The following is a 23434-nucleotide window of genomic DNA, read 5'->3' on the forward strand; positions in this document are numbered from 1 at the left end:
GGGGCCTTTTACTCTCGTGCCTTTCAAAGGGCCTGGATGCAATGCTCTCTGCTTTCTAGAGGTGCTTCCTGCTGGGGGTGGGGGATGGGGGGGGTTGGCTAAAGGGACAGGGCAAGCCCTGAAGCTTCTGCATAGCTGCAAAGGGGCAGGGCTGAGGGAGTAATGACTGAGCCCTTTGGCCTTGTGTCCTTCAGGGATGGGTGCACAGGCCTGCCCGATCCCCCTAGGACTACTAAAAAGGGAGTCCAAGCCCAAGCAAGAGTGAGATTTCTCTTAAACTCTCAACAACTCTCTTATCAAAGACCTCATAAGGGTAGAGACTGTCAACCTAGGATTCATTCCTCTGTAAGTTCTGAATATAATCAGCAGGGAACAAGCTCCCAGAAAGGTACAGGCCAGCATGCAGCAACACCAGAGGAGGAGTACCTAGAAACTCTAGGTTGGAGACCAGCAGGGAGTAGCTATGACACCGTGGAAGGTGGCACCGTGTCTCTGGCACAGGAGGAGCACTCCGCTTGACCATCGGCCTTCTCAGGCAGTGAATAGACCACATTAACACCTCTGGAAGGATCCACTGAGGAATGAAACTAGGCAAGAGAACCTTCAAAATGAGGTAGATACACCATTGTCTGGCTGATCAAGATCGGAGGGAAACATAGTACCTAGGCTCCTAAGGACTCTAGTACTTGCTGAAGGAAGGTGAAGGAAAGGTCTTGGTGCCCCCGTTGATTACAGTTCAGGAAGCCATGAGACCTTTTTAACAAGGTCTCCAAGGAAGTAGACAGATTGTGAGCGGGAGCCTTGCAAATGCCCACAGGCTGTGGAGTTCCCACATAGAGAGGGACACCAATGGTTCCAAAAAATTCCCCATCAGCCTTTCCCAGATACCTGAGAACTCTCAGGAAAGCTGAGGCAAGAACAATGCATGTTCCCAAACCTTCCTTCATTCACTACAATCTCCTTTACAAAGAAAACTGAAGTGGATAAAATGAAACCAGCAAACAGACGGCTGTGATACAAGAAAGCCCTGAATGTAAACAAGAGAGGTAACTGGAAAAGTCAGTGCTTCTGGGCCTACAAGGGCACAAGCACGACCCGACTACTGGTGAGGAGCAGGGATGTCAGGGCAGGAAGATCAGAGAACTAACATCTGAGCTGAACCAAACGGCCTTGTCAGCTTCCCTGCTGCAAGAACTCCAGGAGGAAGCGCCAACAGAAAAAGGTAGGGCCTGCTCTCCACAGCCAAGCACAGCACTGTGTCCCAGCTGTGGCAGACCTCCAGGGAGTCCCCTAGTGCTCCTGTGATGTATGATCCAACAATGCCAGACCGCCTGCCTGACACCTGACCGTCAGCTGTGCAGCTGCTAAGAGCTTAACAACTGTGCCTCACATCTAAGGAGTATAAATGCAGCTGCACAAGGACTGAGACACAATCTTTAAGCAAATCAGGCAGAGGGTCTGAGAGAAGCTTCAGGGCCTGGGTGCAGACTCCATTCTTGGTGGTCAGGTGACAGGACATCTTTCTCTAGCTTCCTTAGCCTCTTCTCACCCTCAAGTGTTGAAGAGCCCCAACCCCAGACTCTGGTCAGGACCTCTCCTTCTGAAAGACCCTCTGAGGCAAAGGCAGTCTAGATGTAAAAAATCAATCCCTGCAGTGTTTAACCTGCTGCCTCTACAACACACAAGCTTTTGGGGAAAGCAGAACTGACTGCAACAGAGAAACACACAAGACTTCAGCATCAAGGTGTTTTCTCTTCCTAGGGCTGGGGCTCTGCATGTGAAACTGATCATTGGCTCTCTATAGGACCTGGGCCTAGCAAAGTTATGGGGTGGCACAGGGCTGTGGTTTTCAATAGTCTCAGTGACTTTCATCACATCCTAAAAGGGCTACTACATGAGCTCAGAAAGGTTAAGAGCTAATCTGAGTAGCTCCCTCTGCTCTGCTGTAAACTCCGGGGAGGGGCCGGGGGGTGGGGGTTGTTCTCTACAAAACAGACAGCAATGCAGTACATGCTATATCCATGCTGCCTCCATATCACCACCTCTGTTCTGGAGCCCAAGCTGAAATGTCCTCAAGTTGTCGACTATTACAGCATATTCACATCATAAATACTGCCACCAAAATAAAGTAATATTCTCATTGCTAAAAGAATTAAGGTTCTCCAGATTACCTCTTGGGCCTGAAGGAATTTCCTAAAGAGTTAATAAAGGAGGCAGTAATTTTACAGGCCAAAAACAAATTTAGTGGCTTTATATTCAAGAATAAAAAAATGAGTGACCATCTCATGTCAGGAGCACCGCTGCCAGCTGCACTCCTGGCCTTGTTACTTGTAATTGAAGGAAACACAACTTGTACCCCATGTGGCACTATTCACAGATGACAAAAAGTTCACTAAAAATTGTCCTTTTACTCCCATCAATACTGTCATGTGTCCATGACCCTTAGTCCCTCTTACCTGGCTCTCTGACCATGGCTAGGGACAAGGCAAGTCCTCCTCCACTGAATCACCTCAACCTCCAATATAGAAAAATGGAAGCTGGTAAAGAGCAGACGAGCAGATAGAGAAGGCACTCCCTCCCAACCCCCACAGAGCCTCCTCAAAATACAACTTCACCAAGAGGATTTCTGTAACAAAGTCTCCCCTAAGCCAACTGCCTTCCATCTTGAAGGTTAGAAGCACATGTAAGATTTATCCCAAAGAAATTGGATTTGGGTCACTGTGGAATAGAATCTTTTATACATATGTTTAAATATATACCGCAACCACCCTCTGCTTACACACACACACACACACACACACACACACACACACACACACACACACGTTCCTCCTACCACCAAACGCCAATGATTATAAAAACCAAGCAACTACTATGAAGACGCTTGGCATAAGTTGGGCCTAGGCCAGCACATAGTATTTCCTGTAAATGAATTTCATGTAAATGTTCTGCATCTGTGCTGTTCGATATGGTAACCACATGTGGCTGCCAAGTACTTCAATTGTGGACATGAATGAGGAAATGAATTTTTAATTTAATTAAAATTTTAATGGCTGCATGTGGTTAGTAGCCACCATATTAGGCATAATACCTGCCATAGTTGTGAGAATGCTGGCCGGGTTAGCTACATGAATATGGCTGGGTATCAGAGAGACTGCTCCCCAGTCAGCCAGGGTAGCACAAGGAAGAACCAGGACCACAGCAAGTGCGTCACTGTCAACAGGCAGCCAGATATGTCCTCTTGAAATGGGTAGAGTATAATTGCAGAGCCAGCAAACTCTTAGAACTAACAGCTGGTTTATTTGGGATTCATTAGCATGGTCAGGGGTCAACTTCAGAAACTTGTCCTAAAGAGAAATTAGTAGGAAAATTAGAGGTTGTTCTTGATAACTTTGAGCTGGGGGCAGAGCAAGGGATGAGTGGGCAAAACAGAAGCCAAAGAGAAACATTTGTTGCCTAGCCTCTAAGAAGGCTTAGGCAAAAGCACAGGAAAAGATTCCAACACAAGAGAGCTTTTACTTCTTTGTAACTTTAAAAAGAAGGAGGCACAGCACCCCCATAAGCAGCTGCTGACTCCGGCTCTGCCCCTCAGGAAGAACTACATTCTCAGGCTAATCCTCTAAAGCAGAAATCGACAAGACTATGTGGCCCACCGGCCAAACCAAGCCCACCATGCATGTTTGTAAATAAACTTTTACTTCTGAATCAGAGCCACAATCATTAAATTATGTCTTGTGTCTGGCTGCTTTTACACTACAACAGCAGAGCTGAAGAGCTGCAAGAGACACCATATGGCCCACAAAGCATAAAATATTTAACTGTCCAGCCTTTAAGAAAAAGTTTGCCAACCTCTGTTTTACAGATGAGATAATAGCCTTTTAGTTACACAGCCTGGTGAAAGCAGAGGATTGGAGATGCAAAATGCTTTTCCTCAAGGTGCCAGAGTGGTGAATCTATAGTTATGGGGCACAGAACCCTGGTGTGGCTTGCTGGCTGGGAGGGTGCAGGGAAGGGACCTCTCCCTGGGTACCAAAGATTCAGCTTCAGGGTCAGCCCTACACTTACTGTCCCCCAGGATCAGTTCCACTTCCTCGTCCGCATCAGAGTCCTCGTCCTCCCCATCCTCTCCCTCCTCTAGAAGGTTCGCTAGCTCCTCGTCAGAGGGAGAAAAGTCATTGTCCCCATCCTCCCCTGCGTTCTCGTTGTTGTCATCCTCCTCCAACTCCGCCTCCAGCAACTGGTCAGTGTCAAGCTCATCTAGATCATCAGTGTCGTCATCATCTTCATCGTCATCTTCTTCCTCCTGTTCTTCCTCTTCCTGGTAAGAGAGCATGAGGTCCATTAAGAAAACGCAGAGGCCTAAGCCCATGTGGGCCACATGGGGAATCTTTCCCTCCTTCTCAAAGGACAGGGGAGGAAACTGTCAGGAGAGAGAGTGGTAATCTAGATAATCTAATGAAGACTGAGACAGGCCAGACATGTTCCCCAAGATTCTCAAAGCACCTCTCAGATAAGGATTACTGGTCACTCCACAAAGGCATTACTGGTCACACAGCCCTTACCCAAGAAAACACACAACTCACCTCACAGAGGTCTTTGCCAGCAGCATTCTAGGTTCCTAAATAACTAATAACAAAACCCAGGAGGTGCTTCTCTCTCTCTTGCGTCAACCAAACCAAGTAATATCAGTTGGGGCACTGGAACAAAAGCTTCTACTAGAATCTAAAAAGCAATGCTTTAACAAGACAGAGAAAGAACACAGCTGCTGAGTCAGCTCCTAAGCCCTTCAAGTTCTTGCCCTTGCTCTTATAACCAAGGATGTGATCATCTAATTGTCCAACAAAACTGACTTTTACAATACAGAACATAACAGATACCCACATTTTCGGTTATAAGCCGCACACGAAAACACACAAAAGAATGTTAGAGAAACCATCCTTCCTTCCACATTCTTAAGAGAGCTTTCCAAGGCAGGAAAACTACCAGAAAGCTAACAAAATACTTGGTTCTGGGTACCCTGAGCTTTGTAAAGGATACATTCTGGCATCTGCCAGAGTTCAACTTTGCACTAGAATTCAAATTGTGTCCTCTCCTGCTTGAAAGGAAACCAAGACACCTCTGCTTTGATAAGGATGACAGGTGTTCCAAGTAAATGTAACCAACATTCACTTATCCTTCTGCTCAAACACCAACTGTCAACCTTGCCAGTAGCAAAGCGCTTCTTCTAATTCCTGCAATAAAATATAAAATTCACTTAATACATTGCCCTAATGAAAGCCAAGAAAGAACAAGCCCAACATGCACAGAAAAAAATATGTATAACACATTTTTAAAAGTGCTGCTATATGGCAATCACTTAAAAACCAAAAATTCTGTGCTCATTTGGCCACTAGAGTTCATCAACTATAATGTAAATTAGGCTCACTCACATTCAGCAGAGTAGCCCTGCTTTATGGACTTTTGATAATTTTGGAACCATCCTTTAGAGACATTTTGACATACTGTTTGACCCAGTGACTTGGACTTTTCAATAATTTCTGGCAGCTATATGGGAAAAACTAATCCCTTTAAATACCCAGTATTCCTAAGGCCTGTACAAACGTGTATATGGTCTAGACCAGAGTTTGTACGCGACTGTATGTGAAAGCACACGACAGCCTGGTAACAGTGTTCCCACAGCCTTGGCCACATATCACCTCCACAAGGATGGCTAAGTAAGCATTCATCCACTGAAAAAGTGCTGAGAGTGCCTGGAGGCAGTAATGACAAACTGGGACACAGACAAGCTCCTTAGCCCCTACAAACACATGAGCTCATACAAATACTGGGAGAAGGCAGAAGGGTCAAAATTCAGGGAAATAATCCAAAGTGCTTACCGAATTACAACTCTTGCCTCTTTTTTCCAGGCATATTTTCATGGCCTTGACCAAAATTAGTTTAATCCATTAATAAAGTACCACAGTTAAAAACAAGTACATTAAAGAAGAGAATATCCGGGGCGCCTGGGTGGCTCAATTGGTTAAGCGGCCGACTTCGGCTCAGGTCATGATCTCACGGTCCGTGAGTTCAAGCCCCGCGTCGGGCTCTGTGCTGACAGCTCAGAGCCTGGAGCCTGTTTCAGATTCTGTGTCTCCCTCTCTCTGACCCTCCCCCGTTCATGCTCTCTCTCTGTCTCAAAAATAAATAAACGTTAAAAAAAAAAAAAAATTTAAAAAGAAGAGAATATCCAAAGCCCTGTGTTTCTTAAGCCTCTATGGGACAATATATAAAATTTAAGACGGCATAATTTTTTATTTTTGATTCTAAAATTAATACATATATACTGATATGCATGTTTGGCATTATTTAAAGACTATGGGACAGGCAAAAATGCCCAGGCTTTGGGATCAAACACGCCTGGGTTAGAATCCTGACTTTGCCAATTACATGTTATGTAAACCTAGGCAATTTACATAAATTTTCAATGTCCCATAACTTTTAAAGGTCTACTGTTGAGTGGTTATGTAAAAGGTCACACTGTTCAAACAGTTATCTGTTAGCCAGCAAATTTCAGAAGGCCATTTGCTTTCATTTCTAAAGAGATCAAAGCCTAGCTGATCCAAGAGAACTGCGAAAAACCTCCTAAATCAAAAGCAATCCTAGAAAATAAGTCACTCAGAGTGTGAGCTCTGAACCACACATAACATTCCGAATTCCTCCAAAAGACTAAAAATCCAACCTTATTTAATCTTGATGTAGAAGAAATAGTTTATATATATTCACCCCAGAAGGCCATGACGTCTTATAGGAGGACCATGAAAGGGCAAGGGCAAGGAGTAGGAAGGGGAGCTGTACCTGCATCTCAAGTAAAACCCATCACTTCATCATTTATACTCTATGATTAATGACCAACGCCGGTTTAATATATGTTGTTACACATGGATATAGCCATAAACTCACTTTCTAAATTTTAAATCTGAAACCCGAATCATGAAACAGCAGCTCACAGATCTGTCCAAAATACTGTAGAATCTAATTCTGTGGCTGAACTCAATAGAAAGTCCAGGAAATAATTTTAGGAGCATTCTCTGCTGGTTTTAAGTACCTGGTTGGTAACATAAGCCCCTCTCCTTCAGTGGAAGCCAGCCTTCCACTCATGTTCTACACAGCGGTCCTCTCTGGATGTTGTTACCACAGTCACTCACTTCCCACCCCACACACCTAAACTTCCCTCACACTTCTCTCACTGGCTTCTCACCTTCTCTGAAGAGGGTAAGCTTGCATAAACCGAACTACTTCTCAATCCACATAGGCTCCACATTACTTCCACCTAAACCCTATTCTAGGTCTCTGGACCCACTGCCACCTGCTCAATCATTCCTTCACTCTGTCCCTCTTCCTCTAACACTGGACAATATGGCTTCGGCCACTGAACCCAAAGTAGACTGATACAATACCTGACTTTGGGATGATTTACTCTGCTTCACAGAGCTGTTGTTAGGATTGGGGGGGGGGGGGGGGGGAGGAACATGTCTGCATGTACGCATAATAATCTCTTTGGAAAGTGCCTGGCATGTATGAAGTGTTCAACAATAGTTTGTTTTTCCTATTATAAGGACGGAAACCTATTTCCTATTACAAGAAAAAGGAAGGCCTGAATGGTCAATGGTGGGGCTTCTCTATAGTGACTGACACCAATCCTGGCCTCTGCACTGGGTTCATCTGTACCAGGTCTCTTGCAGATTTCCTAGGCACACAGGTTCCTACAACTTTTATTTGTCTTTATATTTCCTAATTCCTAAATCTTGAACTCTCAGACAGCTCTACCCATTCGTACCACAGAAGCTTAAAATCTCTTAATTCTAAAACTGAATTCAAAGCATCTCTAAACCTAGTACCTTTTCCATACTTCTCCCAGTTAGCAGGTGAAAAATCTCATATATCTTTCACTTCTCCCACTCCTATGGCTTCACATCCAGTTGACTATAGTGTTTCCCACAAATCTCAGGTCCCCAGGACTCCCTCCTACCCACTCTCCTTACACTCACCAACCACATTCTCCCTCCTGCTGTCCATCTCTGGTCTCTCCAGCTCTCTATGGTTATCCCATCCCAGATCCAAAACCCCAGGAGCCCCATAAACACGTCCATGTTCCAGAATTACAACAGAAGCACTATTTACTGAACATTTTTCTAATGCCAACTTCTGTGAATCTCAATTTCTTATTAAAGAGGTGATTTAATTTAATTTAGTCAGTGACTCCTATTCAGATAATGATTCTCAGAATCACCTGGGAAAAAGTTTTCCAAAATACATATTCCAGGCTGACAGAACTAACCTTTATGAATGAAGCTCACACAAGTGGATTTTGGAAAGGTTCCCAGGAATTGTGAAGTGCACCCCCCAATGAAGCACTGCACAAGATGTCCTCTGAAACACCTTCTAGTTCTAAAGTTCTACTTTTTTGCAATAATATACCCTATCCACAGACTCCTAATGACAGAACCAAAAAAGTGATTCCAGGTATTCCATTGACCTTCTCTGCTACATCCAACTGTCTTATACTCTAGGATTTAATGTGATTTTTTAAATTAGTGCAGCATTTGTGTCTAGACCATTCAAAATTCTTCTTGAATACATGTCTCTTTTTCAAGAGAAATAGCCTTTAGCCTGTATTACCATCAAAAATATAACCAACCTCTTAGAAAACCAAACCTCTGGTCATACTTTAAGAATACTTAATCTTGGGGCACCAGGGTGGCTCAATTGGTTAAGCATCCAACTTCAGCTCAGGTCATGATCTCATGGTCGTGAGTTGTAGCCTCGCATCGGGCTCTGTGCTCACAGCTCAGAGCCTGGAGCCTGCTTCGGATTCTGTGTCTCCCACTCTCTCTGCCCCTCCCCCACTCATGCTCTGTCTCTCTCACTTTCAAAAATGAGGAAATGTTAAAAAAATTTTTTTTAATATTAATAATAAGAATAGTTAATCTAGGGGTGCCTCGGCTCAGTCGGTTAAACATCCAACTCTTGGCTTCGGCTCAGGTCATGATCTCAATGGTTCATGAGTTCAAGCCCCACATCGGGCTCTGTGCTAACAGTGTAGAGCCTGTTTGTGATTCTCTCTCATCTCTCTCTCTCTGCCCCTACCTCACCCACATTCTTTCTCTCGTAAATAAATAAACTGAAAAAAAAAATTAACTAATTAAAAAAATTAAAACAGTTCATCTAAAAACTAGGATAGTTTGGGGTACCTGGGTGGCTCAGTTAAAGGTCTGGTTCTTGATTTCAGCTCAGGTCATGATCTCACACTTCGTGAGTTTGAGCCCCATCAGGCTCTTCACTGACAGCGTGGAACCAGCTTGGGATTCTGTTTCCCTCTCTCTCAGTCCCTCCTCTGCTCACTCTCTTAAACATTTAAAAATCAAATACATACATACATAACCAGGATAGCTTTATAAAATGTAATTAAAACCTAAGCCTACTCTGTTGACATTCTAATGTGTCATATTTTTATAAAAGTTAAACTCCTGCTCCTCCTTTGGACACTTGCTCCTAGTGTTAACAATCATTAAAATAAAAGGTTTATTTCAGAGTCATAAACACTTGTGTTTTTCTCTCCTCATGAGCAGAATCTAATTCATGTACATTTTAAAAATTTAGGGGGAAAGAAAAAGGCCTTTCAGGAATCACTGACCAGGCTTATAGCAGGTGTGTAATCAGTAAAGACTCTTACCATCTGCTTCTAGGCAGTGCAGAACACACAGGAAGCACAGCACACAGTGTGTCCCAGATTCCAAAATGGAGTGGAGAAAAGAGAGCATTATTCCTTTTTAATTTAAGGTTAACTATAATTAGTTGAAATGTATTGCCTTTTCAAATTCTAGGAACAATTATCAATTAACTAATCTCTGGTTTTATAAGTATCCTAAAAGCCAACATCAAAGTTGACTGAATTGTTTTTTTTTTAAATGACACAGACACCAAAATTCCAATGGATAATATGAGCTTTCACAAATGACTGACTTATTTGTGCTTTCATCAAATGCCTGAAGGCTGGAGGACTAGCAACCTCAGGAACCAAATATTATGGATGTCAAACACATCATATATGTTTTCATTCAACAATATATTGATTCCATTCATCTCTTCTTGTTAATCTCCAAACTTATTTAAACATAAGGGTAAAAGACAACCATTTTTATGGTATGTAAATTATATCTCAATAAACCTTTTTAAATAAATAGCTATTTAAACAGGTACTTTATGCTGGACCATTTTATCAGGTAGCAGCTGACCATTCATACCGCTGATTTTATTTTGCTAAAATGAAAAGGCAAATTCAAAGATGTCAGTCACAGGTGCCAGCATCCCTGAGCCATATAAGTCAGACCTGGGAAATCTGAGAAGACCTAAGAGCAGATATGTAGACTAGGACAAAACTTTGAATGGCAAATGACTTGTAAGAAAATTAATTCTCTAGTTTTAAAATTAGGTGAAGTGCATAAAGGAAAAATAGTTAAAAATAAAATCAAGCTGGCAGAGGAAAGACAGAAATCTGATGGCTGGTAAATACAGTAAAAACACTACTGCAAGATTCCAGTAGGACATGTGAATCAACAGAATTCAGGTTACAAGGGGAACATGCTTGAACAGATATGGTCTATCCCACTAAAACATCTCTAAATAAAAACCAAAATGCCAATGACTTAAGAATAAAACCAGTTCTCTAATGAGGTCTTTTAAATATGAAATGCACCAGACAATCCTTAAGGACAGTGGTGTCAATATGTAATGAAACAAGCCTTGAAATACAGAAGAAATGCTAACTCACCTACACTGCCTGCACAGACACCTAGTCTCCTCCCAGCTAAAGGCTTTTAGGTTTTTCCACAGACTGGGCCTTAGGGCCACTCGTTAGGACCCTCTGGAGTCTGCCCCTCTCAACCTTGGTTTTCCATGACAAGAAAGCCTCTGTTTGATCCTTCCTGCATTTGAGTATCAGAAGTCCTAACAACTACCCTACCTACCCCTTTTCTAATCTCTTTTTCCCTTAACCTCTCAAAAGGAAAGTTAAATAGAAGCACAGGAAAAAAATCAGTAAGTCCTTTCTCTTAAGTTGTTCACAGCTAGCCATGAAAAATTTCCCTCTTATCACTTCGTGTCTGCAGAGCAATGAGGCCAACAGAGGGAATAGCAACTCTCCAGACCCAAAGGTGTCTAGGGCAATGCTAGCTTCTCTTTTCTTGACCTTCTCCTTCAAAGATAATGGGTGCCACATGGACTGGACACAGATGACAGTCACCAAGATTATTATTGCCACTCCCTCATAAACTGCAAGGATGTTGGAGGGTAGGAATAATGGTGTTGATAAGTAACTTCAAATAAGCCCAGTTTTTGGTTTAGGTTTACAAGACAACATGTAACATCCGAAAAGCTTGACATACAACTAATATCTGGTAGTGATAAGATGGTCTGCAGCCACCTTTACCACTGTAATATACTGACAAACAGCTCAAAAACATCATCTTCTTTATCTATTCAAGGATAAAGTACATCTTGTTTCATGACACGTAAAGTGGAAAAAGAGTATGATGCATTAAGGGAGTGGGATGTCTAAGGTAACAACAGGCCATGAGAATAAAAGAACAGACTCTATTAAGAAACCAACCTAAGGCTCACCAACAATGAAGCAACAGAAAGAAATCAAGGAATCGATCCCATTTACAATTGCACCAAAAACCATAAAATACCTAGGAATAAATCTAACCAAAGAGGAGAAAAGTCTATACACTGGAAACTATAGAAAGCTTATGAAAGAAATTGAAAAAGACACAAAAAAATGGAAAAAGATTCCATGCTCCTGGATAGGAAAAACAAGTATTGTTAAAATGTCAATATTACCCAAAGCAATCTACATACTCAATGCAATCCCTATCAAAATAACACCAGCATTCTTCACAGAGCTAGAATAATCCTAAAATTTGTATGGAACCAGAAAAGACCCCAAATAGCCAAAGCAATCTTGAAAAAGAAAACCAAAGCAGGAGGCATCACAATCCCGAACTTCAAGCTATACTAAAAAGCTCTAATCATCAAGACAGTATGGTACTGGTACAAGAACAGACACTCAGATCAGTGGAACAGAATAGAGAAACCAGAAATGGACCCACAAACATACAGCCAAATAATCTTTGACAAAGCAGGAAAGAATATCCAGTGGAATAAAGACAGTCTCTTCAGCAAGTGGTGTTGGGAAAACTGGACAGTGACATGCAGAAGAATGAATGGACCACTTTCTTACACCATACACAAAAATAAACTCAAAACAAATGAAAGACCTAAGTTTAAGACAGGAAGCCATCAAAATCCTCGAAGAGAAAGCAGGCAAAAACCTCTTTGATCTTGCCTGCAGCAACTTCTTACTCAACACATCTCCGGAGGCAAGGGAAACAAAAGCATAAATGAACTACTGGAACCTCATCAAAATAAAAAGCTTCTGCACAACGAAGGAAACAATCAGCAAAACTAAAAGGCAACCGACAGAATGGGAGAAGATATTTGCAAAGGACAGATCAGATAAATGGTTAACCAAAATCTATAAAGGACTTATCAAACTCAACACCCAAATAACAAATAATCCAGTGAAGAAATGGGCACAAGACATGAATAGACACTTCTCCAAAGAAGACATCCAGGTGGCCGACTGACACATGAAAAAATGTTCAACATCACTCATCATCAGGGAAATACAAATCAAAACCACAATGAGATACTACCTGATACCTGTCAGAATGGCTAACATTAGCAACTCAGGCAACAGATGTTGGCGAGAATGCAGAGAAAGAGGATCTCTTTTGCATTGTTGGTGGAAATGCAAGCTGGTGCAGCCACTCTGGAAAACAGTATGGAGGTTCCTCAAAAAATTAAAAATAGAACTACCCTATGACCCAGCAATTGCACTACTAGGTATTTATCCAAGGGATACCGGTGTGCTGTTTTGAAGGGACACATACATCCCAATGTTCATAGCAGCACGATCAACAATAGCCAAAGTATGGAAAGAGCCCAAATGTCCATTGATGGATGAATGGATAAAAAAGATGCCATTTGCAACTACGTGGATGGAACTGGAGGGTATTCTGATAAGCTAAATTAGTCAGCAAAAGACAAATATCATATGACTTCACTCATATGAGCACTTTAAGACACAAAACAGATGAACATAAGGGAAGGGAAACCAAAATAATACAAAAACAGGAAGGGGGACAAAACATAAAAGACTCTTAAATATGGAGAACAAACAGGGGATTACTGGAAGGGTTGTGGGAGGGGGATGGGCTAAATGGGTAAGAGGCATTAAGGAATCTACTCCTGAAATTATTGTTGCACTATATGCTAACTTGGATGTAAATTTAAAAAAATAAAATTTTTAAAAAAAGAAAGAAACCAACCTAAAGCAACCATGTGACATTTGGAGGCTCTAACACCACTTACAAGCTCCGCTACCAAGAAATACTACCAACAGGTACAAGTTAAATAGTACAGCACTCAAGAAAACATGAAGACCGTGTCACAAATAAATCAAAGTTCTGAAGTATCCTTCTGAAGACCTCTCCCTTTTACCCACATCTCAGAACTCACGTGAGCTTTAAACACTGCAGGCTCCTCTTACCCATGACCAAGGAAATCACTGAGGACCCTCCAAGCCATGCAGCTGGAAAGCATTAACGGAAATCTCCTTCCCCACTAGGGATCCCTAGCTGCATTGGTTGAAGTGGTTTCAACTCCAGAGCCTAACGATCCGTTTTAATAAATATGGCATTCAAAAAACTATGGTACTGCTTCTGGTTTCCAGTGTGGCATATAAGAAGCTTAAAGTCACCAATCCTAACACGTAAAAAGCTCAATAAACTGAAAAATCAACAACTCCTCTTAAATTCGACAGAGGTGGGGTCAGAGAGGCACCACTGTCCCCAGAATTGGAGACACCAACAAGAAAATACAGAGAACAGCAACTTGTCAGAGCATAAACCCAAAAGGATAAACCTTCACAGGAACCAGTGCCAAGGCAGGGAAAACTGAACTGTAACTGACAAATTGCTAGACACAATTCTAAGGATAAATGTGAGAGATAAAAACTCCAGGGGGACCGAGTCATCAGGGCCCCCACACTTTTGTGAGTTTTACCTCCCGGAGGTTGACCAGGTTCTCACGGTGAATATCAGAGAAAAATCCCCTTGGGTTGACCAGGTTCTCAAGGTGAATATCAGAAAAATCCCCTTGGGCCTCCCACGGGAGGTGGAGGGGGACCATTTTGAAATACATCACAGCATTCTGTTCTTCTTAACAAGACCTCCCCTCAGGAGAAACTATTTAACCAAAGCCTAACCTGCTGGGACATTATCAGAGCCTAACTGACCTGGGGGAAGGGAAATATCCAACTCCAGCCACTCTAGCCCTCTGATCCCTCCCAAAGGGGATAGAAAAGACTGAGAAATGTGTGAAGTTCACAGTACACAAGTATAGATTCACTGAAACACTGAGACCTACTTATAGAACTGTAAAACACTTCAGGGAGCCTGGGTGGCTCAGTCGGTTGAGCATCCGACTTCAGCTCAGGTCATGATCTCACGGCTTGTGGGTTCGAGCCCCACATCGGGCTCTGTGCTGGCAGCTCAGGGCCTGGAGTCTGCTTCCGATTCTGTGTCTCCCTCTCTCTCTGCCCCTCCCCCACTTATGCTGTGTCTCTGTCTCTCAAAAATAAATAAATGTAAAAAAGAAAAAAGAACTGTAAAACACTTCCCTGGCCCCACACCTTGCTACCACATTACTAAAGACCAATTTACAGCAGTTATTTTTACCCAGCACATGATATCCAGGTATCAAGAAAAAAATTATAAGACATACTAAAAAGGAAAAAAAAACACAGTTTGAAGAGACAGAACAAGCATCAGAACCAGACTTAGATATGGCAGGGGTTGTAAGAACAAGAATATAAAACAACCATGATTAAGATGCTAAGGGGTCTCTCTAATGGATAAACTGGACAGCATGCAAGAACAGACAGGCAATGGGAGCAGAGCAGGGAAATTCAAAGAAAGAACCAAAAAGAAATGCTATCAATCAGAAACACTGTGGTAGAAATGAAGAATGGCTTTGATGGGCTTTATTAGTAGACTACACAGCTAAGTAAAAAATCTCTGAGCTTGAGGATATCTCAATAGATACCACCAAAACAGAAAAGCAGAGGAACAAAGACTGAAAAACACAGAATATCCAAGAACTGAGGGATGAATACAAAAGGAATAACATACACATAATGGGAATTCTAGAAGGAAGAGAAAAAAAGGAACAGAAGAAATATCTGAAGCAATGATGACTGAAAATTTTACCAAAATTAATGTCAGACACCACACCACAGATCCAGGAAGCTCTAAGAAAACTGAGCAAGATAAATGCCCCCAAAAAACCTATACCTAGGCACATCATTTTCAAATTACAGAAAAATATTTTAAAAAAAAATCCTTAAAGAAGCCCAAGGGGAAAAAACATCTTACCTGTAGAGGAAAACAGATAAAAATTGTATCTCACATCTCCTCAGAAATCATACAAGCAAGGAGAGAGGGAAGTGAAATACTTAAAATGCTGAGAGACAAAAAACACTAATCTAGAATTCCATAGCCCTGTCCTGTGAAAGTATCCTTCGAAAGTGGAGAAATAAAGACTTATTCAGACAAAACAATACAAAACCTGAGGGAATTTGTTGCCAGTAGACCTGTCTAGCAAGAAACGTTAAATTCTTCAGAGAGAAGGATAATCATCAAGGTCAGAAACTCCAATCTATATAAAGGAAGAAAAGCACAGGAGAAGGAACAAATGAAGGTAGAATAAACATTTTATTTTTCTTATTCTTTTTTTTTTAATGTTTATTTATTTTTGAGAGAGAGACAGAGACAGAGCACAAGCGGGAGAGGGGCAGAGAGCGAGGGAGACACAGAAGACAAAGCAGGCTCCAGGCTCTGAGCTGTCAGCACAGAGCCCAATGCAGGGCTCGAAGCCACGAACAATGAGATCATGACCTGAGCCAAAGTCAGATGCTCAACCGACTGAGCCACCCAGGTGTCCCTTATTTTCTCATTCTTAATTGATCTTTGTTCAAAATAATAGTTTATCCAAACAACACCAATAACTTGTGTGATTATGTATTATTATATATATGTACATATGCTTATATATAAATGAAGGACAGCAATAAGATATGAGAAATACATAGGAACTAGGATTATTCTACCATAAGGTGCTTGTACTACCTGTAAAGAGATAGAGTGTCATTTGAAAGTGGACTTGGATTACTTGTAAATGTATATATTGCAACCTTTAGGGCAACTACTAAAAACAGTAAAATTAAATAAATAAATAGAACTAATAGGCTAACAAAGGAGTGGAATCCTAGAAAAATGCTCCATTAAAACCACAAAAAGCAGAAAAAGAGTAGCAGACAGAAACAGGAAGAAAAAACAAGGGCAACACATAGAAATCAGCAAGAAATACAGTAGATACAAAGCCAACTATATCAATAATCACTTAGAATCTCATTCCAAATGCATCAATTAAAAGACATTATTGATGTGGACCAAGAAACAAAACCCAGCTACATGTTGTCCCCTAGAAACCCACTTTAAATATAAAGACACATATAGATTAAAAATAAATGGCGGGAAAAAGATATACCATGCTAACATGAATTTTAAAAAACTAGGGTAACTGTATTACTTTTAGACAAAGCACACTTCAGACCAAGGAAAGTTATTAGTGATAAAGAAAGGCATTATATGATGATAAAGGGGTCAATTCTCCAAGAAAACATAATAATCCTTAATATATATGTGCCTAACAGAATATCAAAATACACGAGGCAAAAACTGACAGAACTGCAAGAAGAAAATAATGAATCTACTTATTGTAATGGAGACTTCAATACCCCTTTATCAGAAATGGAAAAATACATCAGGCAGAAAACCAGTAAGGACACAGTTGAAGTGATCAATACAATCAATAAACTGAGTATAATGGACATCTACAGACTACTTTGTCCAACAACTGAATACACATTCTTCTCAAGCTCACATGAAACATTCACCAAGATAGACGACATTCTGGGCCATAAAGCACACCTTAACAAATTTAAAATAGAAATCATGATAATGTTTGCTCTCAGACCACAATGGCATTAAACTAAATATCAATAACAGAAATATAGCTAGAAAACCCCAAAATACTTAGAGATTAATTTTTTTTAATGTTTATTTACTTTTGAGAGAGAGAGAGAGAGCATGAGCAGGGTAGGGACAGAAAGAGAGGGAGACACAGAATCCAAAGCAGTCTCCAGACTCTGAGCTGTCAGCACAGAGCCTGACGCGGGGCTCAAACCCATGGACCATGAGATCATGACCTGAGCCAAAGTCCGATGTTTAACTGACTGAGCACCCAGGTGCCCCAAAATATTGGAGATTAAACAACACACTTCTAAATAGCAAGATTCAAAGAAGAAATCTCAGAAAATACTTTGAACTAAATGAAAATGAAAACTCACATAAAATTTTGTGGGGTACAGTGAAAGCAGTGCATAGAGGGAAATTTAGAGCACTGAATGCAAATTATTAGAAAGGCAGACCTAAAATCAATCAGCTAAGTTTCCACCTTAAGGAACCAGAAATAGAAGAGCAAATCAAGGAACTCTTGGGTGGCTCAGTTGGTTGGATGTCTGGTTCTTGACTGCAGCTCAGGTCATGATGTCATAGTTCATGAGATCGAGCCCCCATGTAGGGGTCTGCACTGACAGCAGAGCCTGCTTGGGATTCTCTCTCCCCCTCTCTCTGCCTCTCCCCTGCTCACACACTCTCTCTCAAAATAAATATATAAACTTAAAAAAAAAAAAGAGCAAATCAAATCCAAAGTAAGCAGAAGAAAAGTAGGAATAGAAATTAAAGTAGAAATCAATAAAATTGGAAACAGGAAATTAATAGAGAAAATCAATGCAATCAAAATCTTGCTCTTTACAAAGATATAATAGGGGTGCCTGGGGCCCCTATAATAGGGGTGGCTCAGTTGGTTAAGCATCCAACTCTTTATTTCTGCTCTGGCCATGATCTCATGGTTCATGAGATAGAGCCCCATAACAAGATCCAAGCTGACACCGCGGAGACTGCTTGAGGTTCTCTCTCCCTCTCTCTCTGCCCAGCCCCTGCTCATACTCACTTTCTCCCTCAAGAAATAAAATAAAAAGATTGATAATTGATAAGCCTCTAGCAGGCTAAGAAAAAAAGAGGGCACAAATTACTAATATCAGAAATGAAAGAGGAGACATCATTACAGATCCCATGGACATTTAAAGGATAAATTCTATGAACAGGGCACCTGGCTGGCTCGGTTGGAGAAGCATGTGACTTCTGACCTCAGGGTCATAAGTTTGAGCCCCACACTAGGTATAAAGATTACTAAAATAAATAAGTATTTTAAAAATTCTGTGAACAACTCTATGCCCACAAATTTGATAACCTAGATGAAACAGACCAATTCCTTGAAAGACAACACCATTTGCCAAAATGCACACAAGAATGTGACAATCTCAATAGGGCTTTAGCTATTAAAGAAACTGATTCAGTAATTAATAACCTTCCAAAACAGAAAGCACCAGGCCCACATGGGTTTGCTGCTGACTTCTACTAAACATAAAAAATTACATCAATTTTTTAATATCTCTTCTAGAAGACAGAAGCAGATAAAATACTTCCTGACTCATTATATGAGGCCAGCATTACACTAACAGCAACACCAAGGACATTGCAGTAGTCCCCCTCTCCTTATCCAACAGGGATGGGTTCTAAGACCACTCCCCCCAACCCACAGTGGATGCCTGAAACTGAGGATAGCACCAAACCCTGTATTTTTTCCTATACATGTACGCCTATGATAAAATTTATTAGGCACAGTAAGAGATTAACAATAACTTTTATGAATATGGTCTTTCTCTCTCAAAATCTTATTGTACTGTACTCACCCTTCTTGTGGTGATGTGAGATGACAAAAAGCCTACATAATAAGATGAAGTGAGGTGAATGACATAGGCACTATGATGTAGGCTACTACTGACCTTCTGACCATACATCAGAAAGAGGACCATCTGGAGGCACCTGGGTGGCTCAGTCGGTTAAGCGTCCGACTTAGGCTCAGGTCATGATCTCTCGGTTTGTGGGTTCAAGCATCATTTTGGGTTCTGTGCTAACAGTTCAGAGTCTGGAGCCTGCTTCAGATCCTGCATCTTCCTCTCTCTCTCTGCCCCTCCCCCACTACTCTGTCACTCTCTCTCAAAAATAAACAAACATTAAAAAAAAATTTTTTTTTAATTTAAAAAAATGGGGTGCCTGTGTGGCTCAGTCGGTTGAGCGTACAACTTCGGCTCAGGTCATGATCTCACAGCTTGTGGGTTGGAGCCCCACTGTGCTGACAGCTCAGAGCCTGGAGCCTGCTTCAGATTCTGCATCTCCCTCTCTCTGCCTTTTCCCACTTGTGCTGTCTCTAAAATAAACAAACATTAAAAAAATTTTAAATATGGGGCGCCTGGGTGGCTCAGTCAGTTGAGCGTCTGACTTCAGCTCAGGTCATGATCTCACAGCTTGTGAGTTCAAGCCCCGCGTCGGGCTCTGTGCTGACAGCTCGGAGCCTAGAGCCTGCTTTGGAGTCTGTGTCTCCCTCTCTCTCTGCCCCTAACCCGCTTGCATTCTGTCTCTGTCTCTCTCAAAAATAAATAAACATTAAAATAAATGTTAATGGGGCGCCTGGGTGGCTCAGTCGGTTAAGCGTCCGACTTTGACTCAGGTCACGATCTCGCGGTCCGTGAGTTCGAGCCCCGCCGTCGGGCTCTGGGCTGATGGCTGGGAGCCTGGAGCCTGCTTCCAATTCTGTGTCTCCCTCTCTCTCTGCCCCTCCCCTGTTCATGCTCTGTCTCTGTCTCAAAAATAAATAAACGTTAAAAAAAATTAAAAATAATAATAATAAATGTTAATATAATTAATAAATAAATAAATAAGGACCATCTGTTTCCAGACTGGAGTTGACTTCAGGTATCTGAAACCATGGAAAGTGAAACCACGGAAAGCAAAAGTACAGAGAGGGGGGAAGGGGTACTACTGCATAAGAAATTAAAACTACAGTCCAACATGTCTCATGACCACAGACATAAAAATCCTCAACACAATATTAGCAAATCATATTACACACTATATACAAAGAATTATAAAAGCACAACCAAATAGGATGTACTACAGCTATGCAAGGCTGGTTCACATTTTAAAATCTAATTAATGTAATTCACTACTTCAATAGGCTAAAGAAATAAGATTTTATCAACAGATTCAGAAAAAGACTAACAAAACCCAACACCCGTAACTAAAAACTCTTGAGTAAGATGGGAATGGAGAGTAACTTCTTCAACTAGATAAAGAACATCTATGAAAAAAAAAAAACACAGCTTGGGCGCCTGGGTGGCACTGTCAGTTAAGCTTCCAACTCTTGGATCTCGGATCAGGTCATGATCTCATAGTTCATGAGTTCGAGCCACACGTCAGCCTCTGCGCTGATGGCACGGAGCCTGCTTGGGGCTCTGTCTCTCCCTCTTTCTCTGCCCCTCCCCGCCTGTGCTTGCTCTCTCTCAAAATAAATAAATAAACTTTAAAAAAATTAAAAAAACACAGCTAACACCATACTTTATGATGAAAAATTCAAAACTTTCCTGCTAAGATCAGGATCAAGATCACTGATTTTCAAAATCATACTAAAAGTCCTACTTATCAGACAACAGGAAATAAAAGGGTACATTTTACAGAAATAAAACTGTCTTTGTTTGCAAATAATATGATTGTCTTTGCAGAAAATCCCAAAGAAATGACAATTAAAACTGGATTAAACAATTATAGCAGGGTTGCAGGATACAAGGTTAATTCAGTCTTTCCTATGTAACAGTTTTCCTGTACACCAGCAATGAACAAATGGAAACTAAAATTAAAAACACAATATCACTTATATTAGCCCCACCTCTCAAAATGAAATACTTAGGTAATCCATCAGGTATTAGGTAAACCTAACAAAATATGTACGATATCTGTATGAGGAAAACTACGTAACTCTGACGAAAGAAATCAAAGAATTAAAGAAATGAAGAGAGTCCATGTTCATGGATAGGAAGACTCAATATTGTCAAGATGTCAGATCCTCCTAACCTGATCTATACATATAAACTCAATGCACTCCCTTCAAAATCCCAGCAAGTTATGTTGTAGATACCAACAAATGGATTCAAAAGTTTATACGGAGAAGCAAACAATCCAGAATAGTCAACACCATATTGAAGGTGAACAGAATTGGAGGACTGGCACAACACAACTTCAAAACTTACTATAAAGTAACAGTAATCAAGACAGTATAGTATTGGAGAAAATATACAAATAGATCAGCGGAAAACAGTAGAGAGCCCAGAAATAGATCCACATAAAGATAGTCAACTGATCTTGGACAAAGGAGCACAGGCAATACAATGGGTATTTAAACTGGGCGTCTATAAGCAAAAAAATTCATCTAAACACAGGTCTTACACTCTTTACAAAAATTAACTCAAAAAGAATCACAGACCTAAGTGTGAAATGCACAACTACCTATAAAACTCCTAGAAAATAACAGGAGAAAATCTACATGACCTTGAATTTAAAGATAATTTTTTAGATGCAACCTCAAAGTCACAATTCACAAAAGAAATACTTGATAAGATGGACTTTATTAAGACAAAAACTTCTACTCTGTGACAGTGTCAAGAGAATGAGACAACAAGCTATAAACTAAGAGGAAATATTTGCAAATGACCTATCAGAGAAAGCACTATCAGCCAAAGCATTCAAAAAAACTCTTACAACTCAATAAAAACACAAGAAACCCAATTTAAAAATAGGCCAATGACTTTGACACCTCACCAAAGAAAATCTACAAACGGCAAATAGGGAAGTGATGCTTCACATCATAAGTCATCAGGAAAATGCAAATTAAAATAACACTGAGAAAGCCTTCCACTTAGAGTCTCCCTGAGGTGTGCCTGGGTGGCTCAGTAAGTTAAGCATCCAACTCTTGATTTCCACTCAGGTCATGACATGCCAGCTCATAGGATTGGATGGAGCCCTGGGTCATCAGGCTCTGTGCTGACAGTGTGGATCCTGCTTGGGATTCTCTCTCTCCCTCTCTCTCTGCCCCACCCCCGCTCGTACTTACCCATTCTCAAAATAAGTAAATAAAGATTAAAAAAGGAAAAAGAAGCAACTCCCTGAAGTGGGGAAGGGGCCCAAAACAGACTGTGGAGAAAGTCTCCTTCCTTTTGGTCTGGTACCAGGCATCAGTAAGGGTGTCAGGAGGTTGTTAAATAATTTTCAGAAAACATTTGTAGCAGGCTCATAAAACTTCAAGATCTTGATTCCTTTCTACTCAAAAAAATCAAACCACACATTTTGATTGTGTGTAGAGGTTGTTCAACTAAAGGAACATCTACTAATTTTTTAATTAATTAAATAGTGATATATACTACTACATACCTATTAAAATGGCCAAAATCCGAAATACTGACAACACTAAATGCTGGTAAGGATGTGGAACAATAAGAATTCTCATTTGCTGATGATGAAAATGCAAAATGGTATAGCTCCTTTGCTAGAGGGTTTGTCAGTTTCTAATGAAATTAAACATACTCTTCCCATACAATCTACCAACTGAACTCCTTAGTATTTACCCAAATACAAAAGCCTGCACATCAATGTTTATAGGAGCTTTATGTATAGAGAATGTAGTATGAGCCCACTTGACGGGAAAGATCTGCTGAAAGTCAGAAGTTTAAGAAATTCTTCACAACTGATACAGACACACCACATAGGCAAACACCCAGCATAGTATGACCGTAACTTAAAATCCCCTATGAAAAAAAGCAAACTAATATTCTGTGAGACATACTACCTACCCACATTTTATAAATGCTTAATTTCCAAAAGCATCAAAATCTTCTACTTATAAGCTCCAATCCATTACTGTGAAAAAAGACTATGCTATAAAACTGAGAAAATGCAAACCACAACTTTATAAAGCTTAAGCCATTTCTGTGACCCATCTCAGCAGATTGATTCTTCTGTTTTGTATTGACATTGGGAATATGGGGGCTGCTCATCCTAAAGCCACACAAAGCACTAGTCCTGAAAGTGAGTTCAAAGAAATCTCTAAAACAGTATCAGAGATTGCTAACATCCAAATTAATCTATAAACGGAACTCACAGAACTGTCAGGAACTGGGGTTAAAGTTTTATAATAACAAAAATCTACTTTCTTCAAAGTTTTAGTTAGTGATTTTAGTGACAACAAGCCTGCAGAA

General features: G+C 40.8%; 1 protein-coding gene across 19 annotated transcripts in view; it reads right to left on the bottom strand.

Annotated features, from left to right (window-relative positions):
• Positions 1–23434, bottom strand: part of DCAF1 (DDB1 and CUL4 associated factor 1) — an 89935-nt gene that overhangs the window by 3132 nt on the left and 63369 nt on the right. For 10 of the 19 annotated variants that reach the window (XM_045050741.1, XM_045050730.1, XM_006928826.5 and 7 more), the window contains 2 exons: positions 9713–9721; positions 4066–4318 (listed from right to left, as the gene is read on the bottom strand). The exons of 7 other annotated variants lie outside the window; for them this stretch is intronic. In XM_045050741.1, the coding sequence (XP_044906676.1) occupies positions 4066–4318; positions 9713–9721 (262 nt within the window). The remainder of the gene's footprint in view (positions 1–4065; positions 4319–9712; positions 9722–23434) is intronic. 2 more of the 19 variants (XM_006928823.5, XM_006928824.5) reach the window with 2 other exon arrangements.

This window comes from Felis catus, chromosome A2 (assembly GCF_018350175.1).
Source record: "Felis catus isolate Fca126 chromosome A2, F.catus_Fca126_mat1.0, whole genome shotgun sequence".
In the NCBI taxonomy this organism is placed as follows: Eukaryota; Metazoa; Chordata; class Mammalia; order Carnivora; family Felidae; genus Felis; species Felis catus.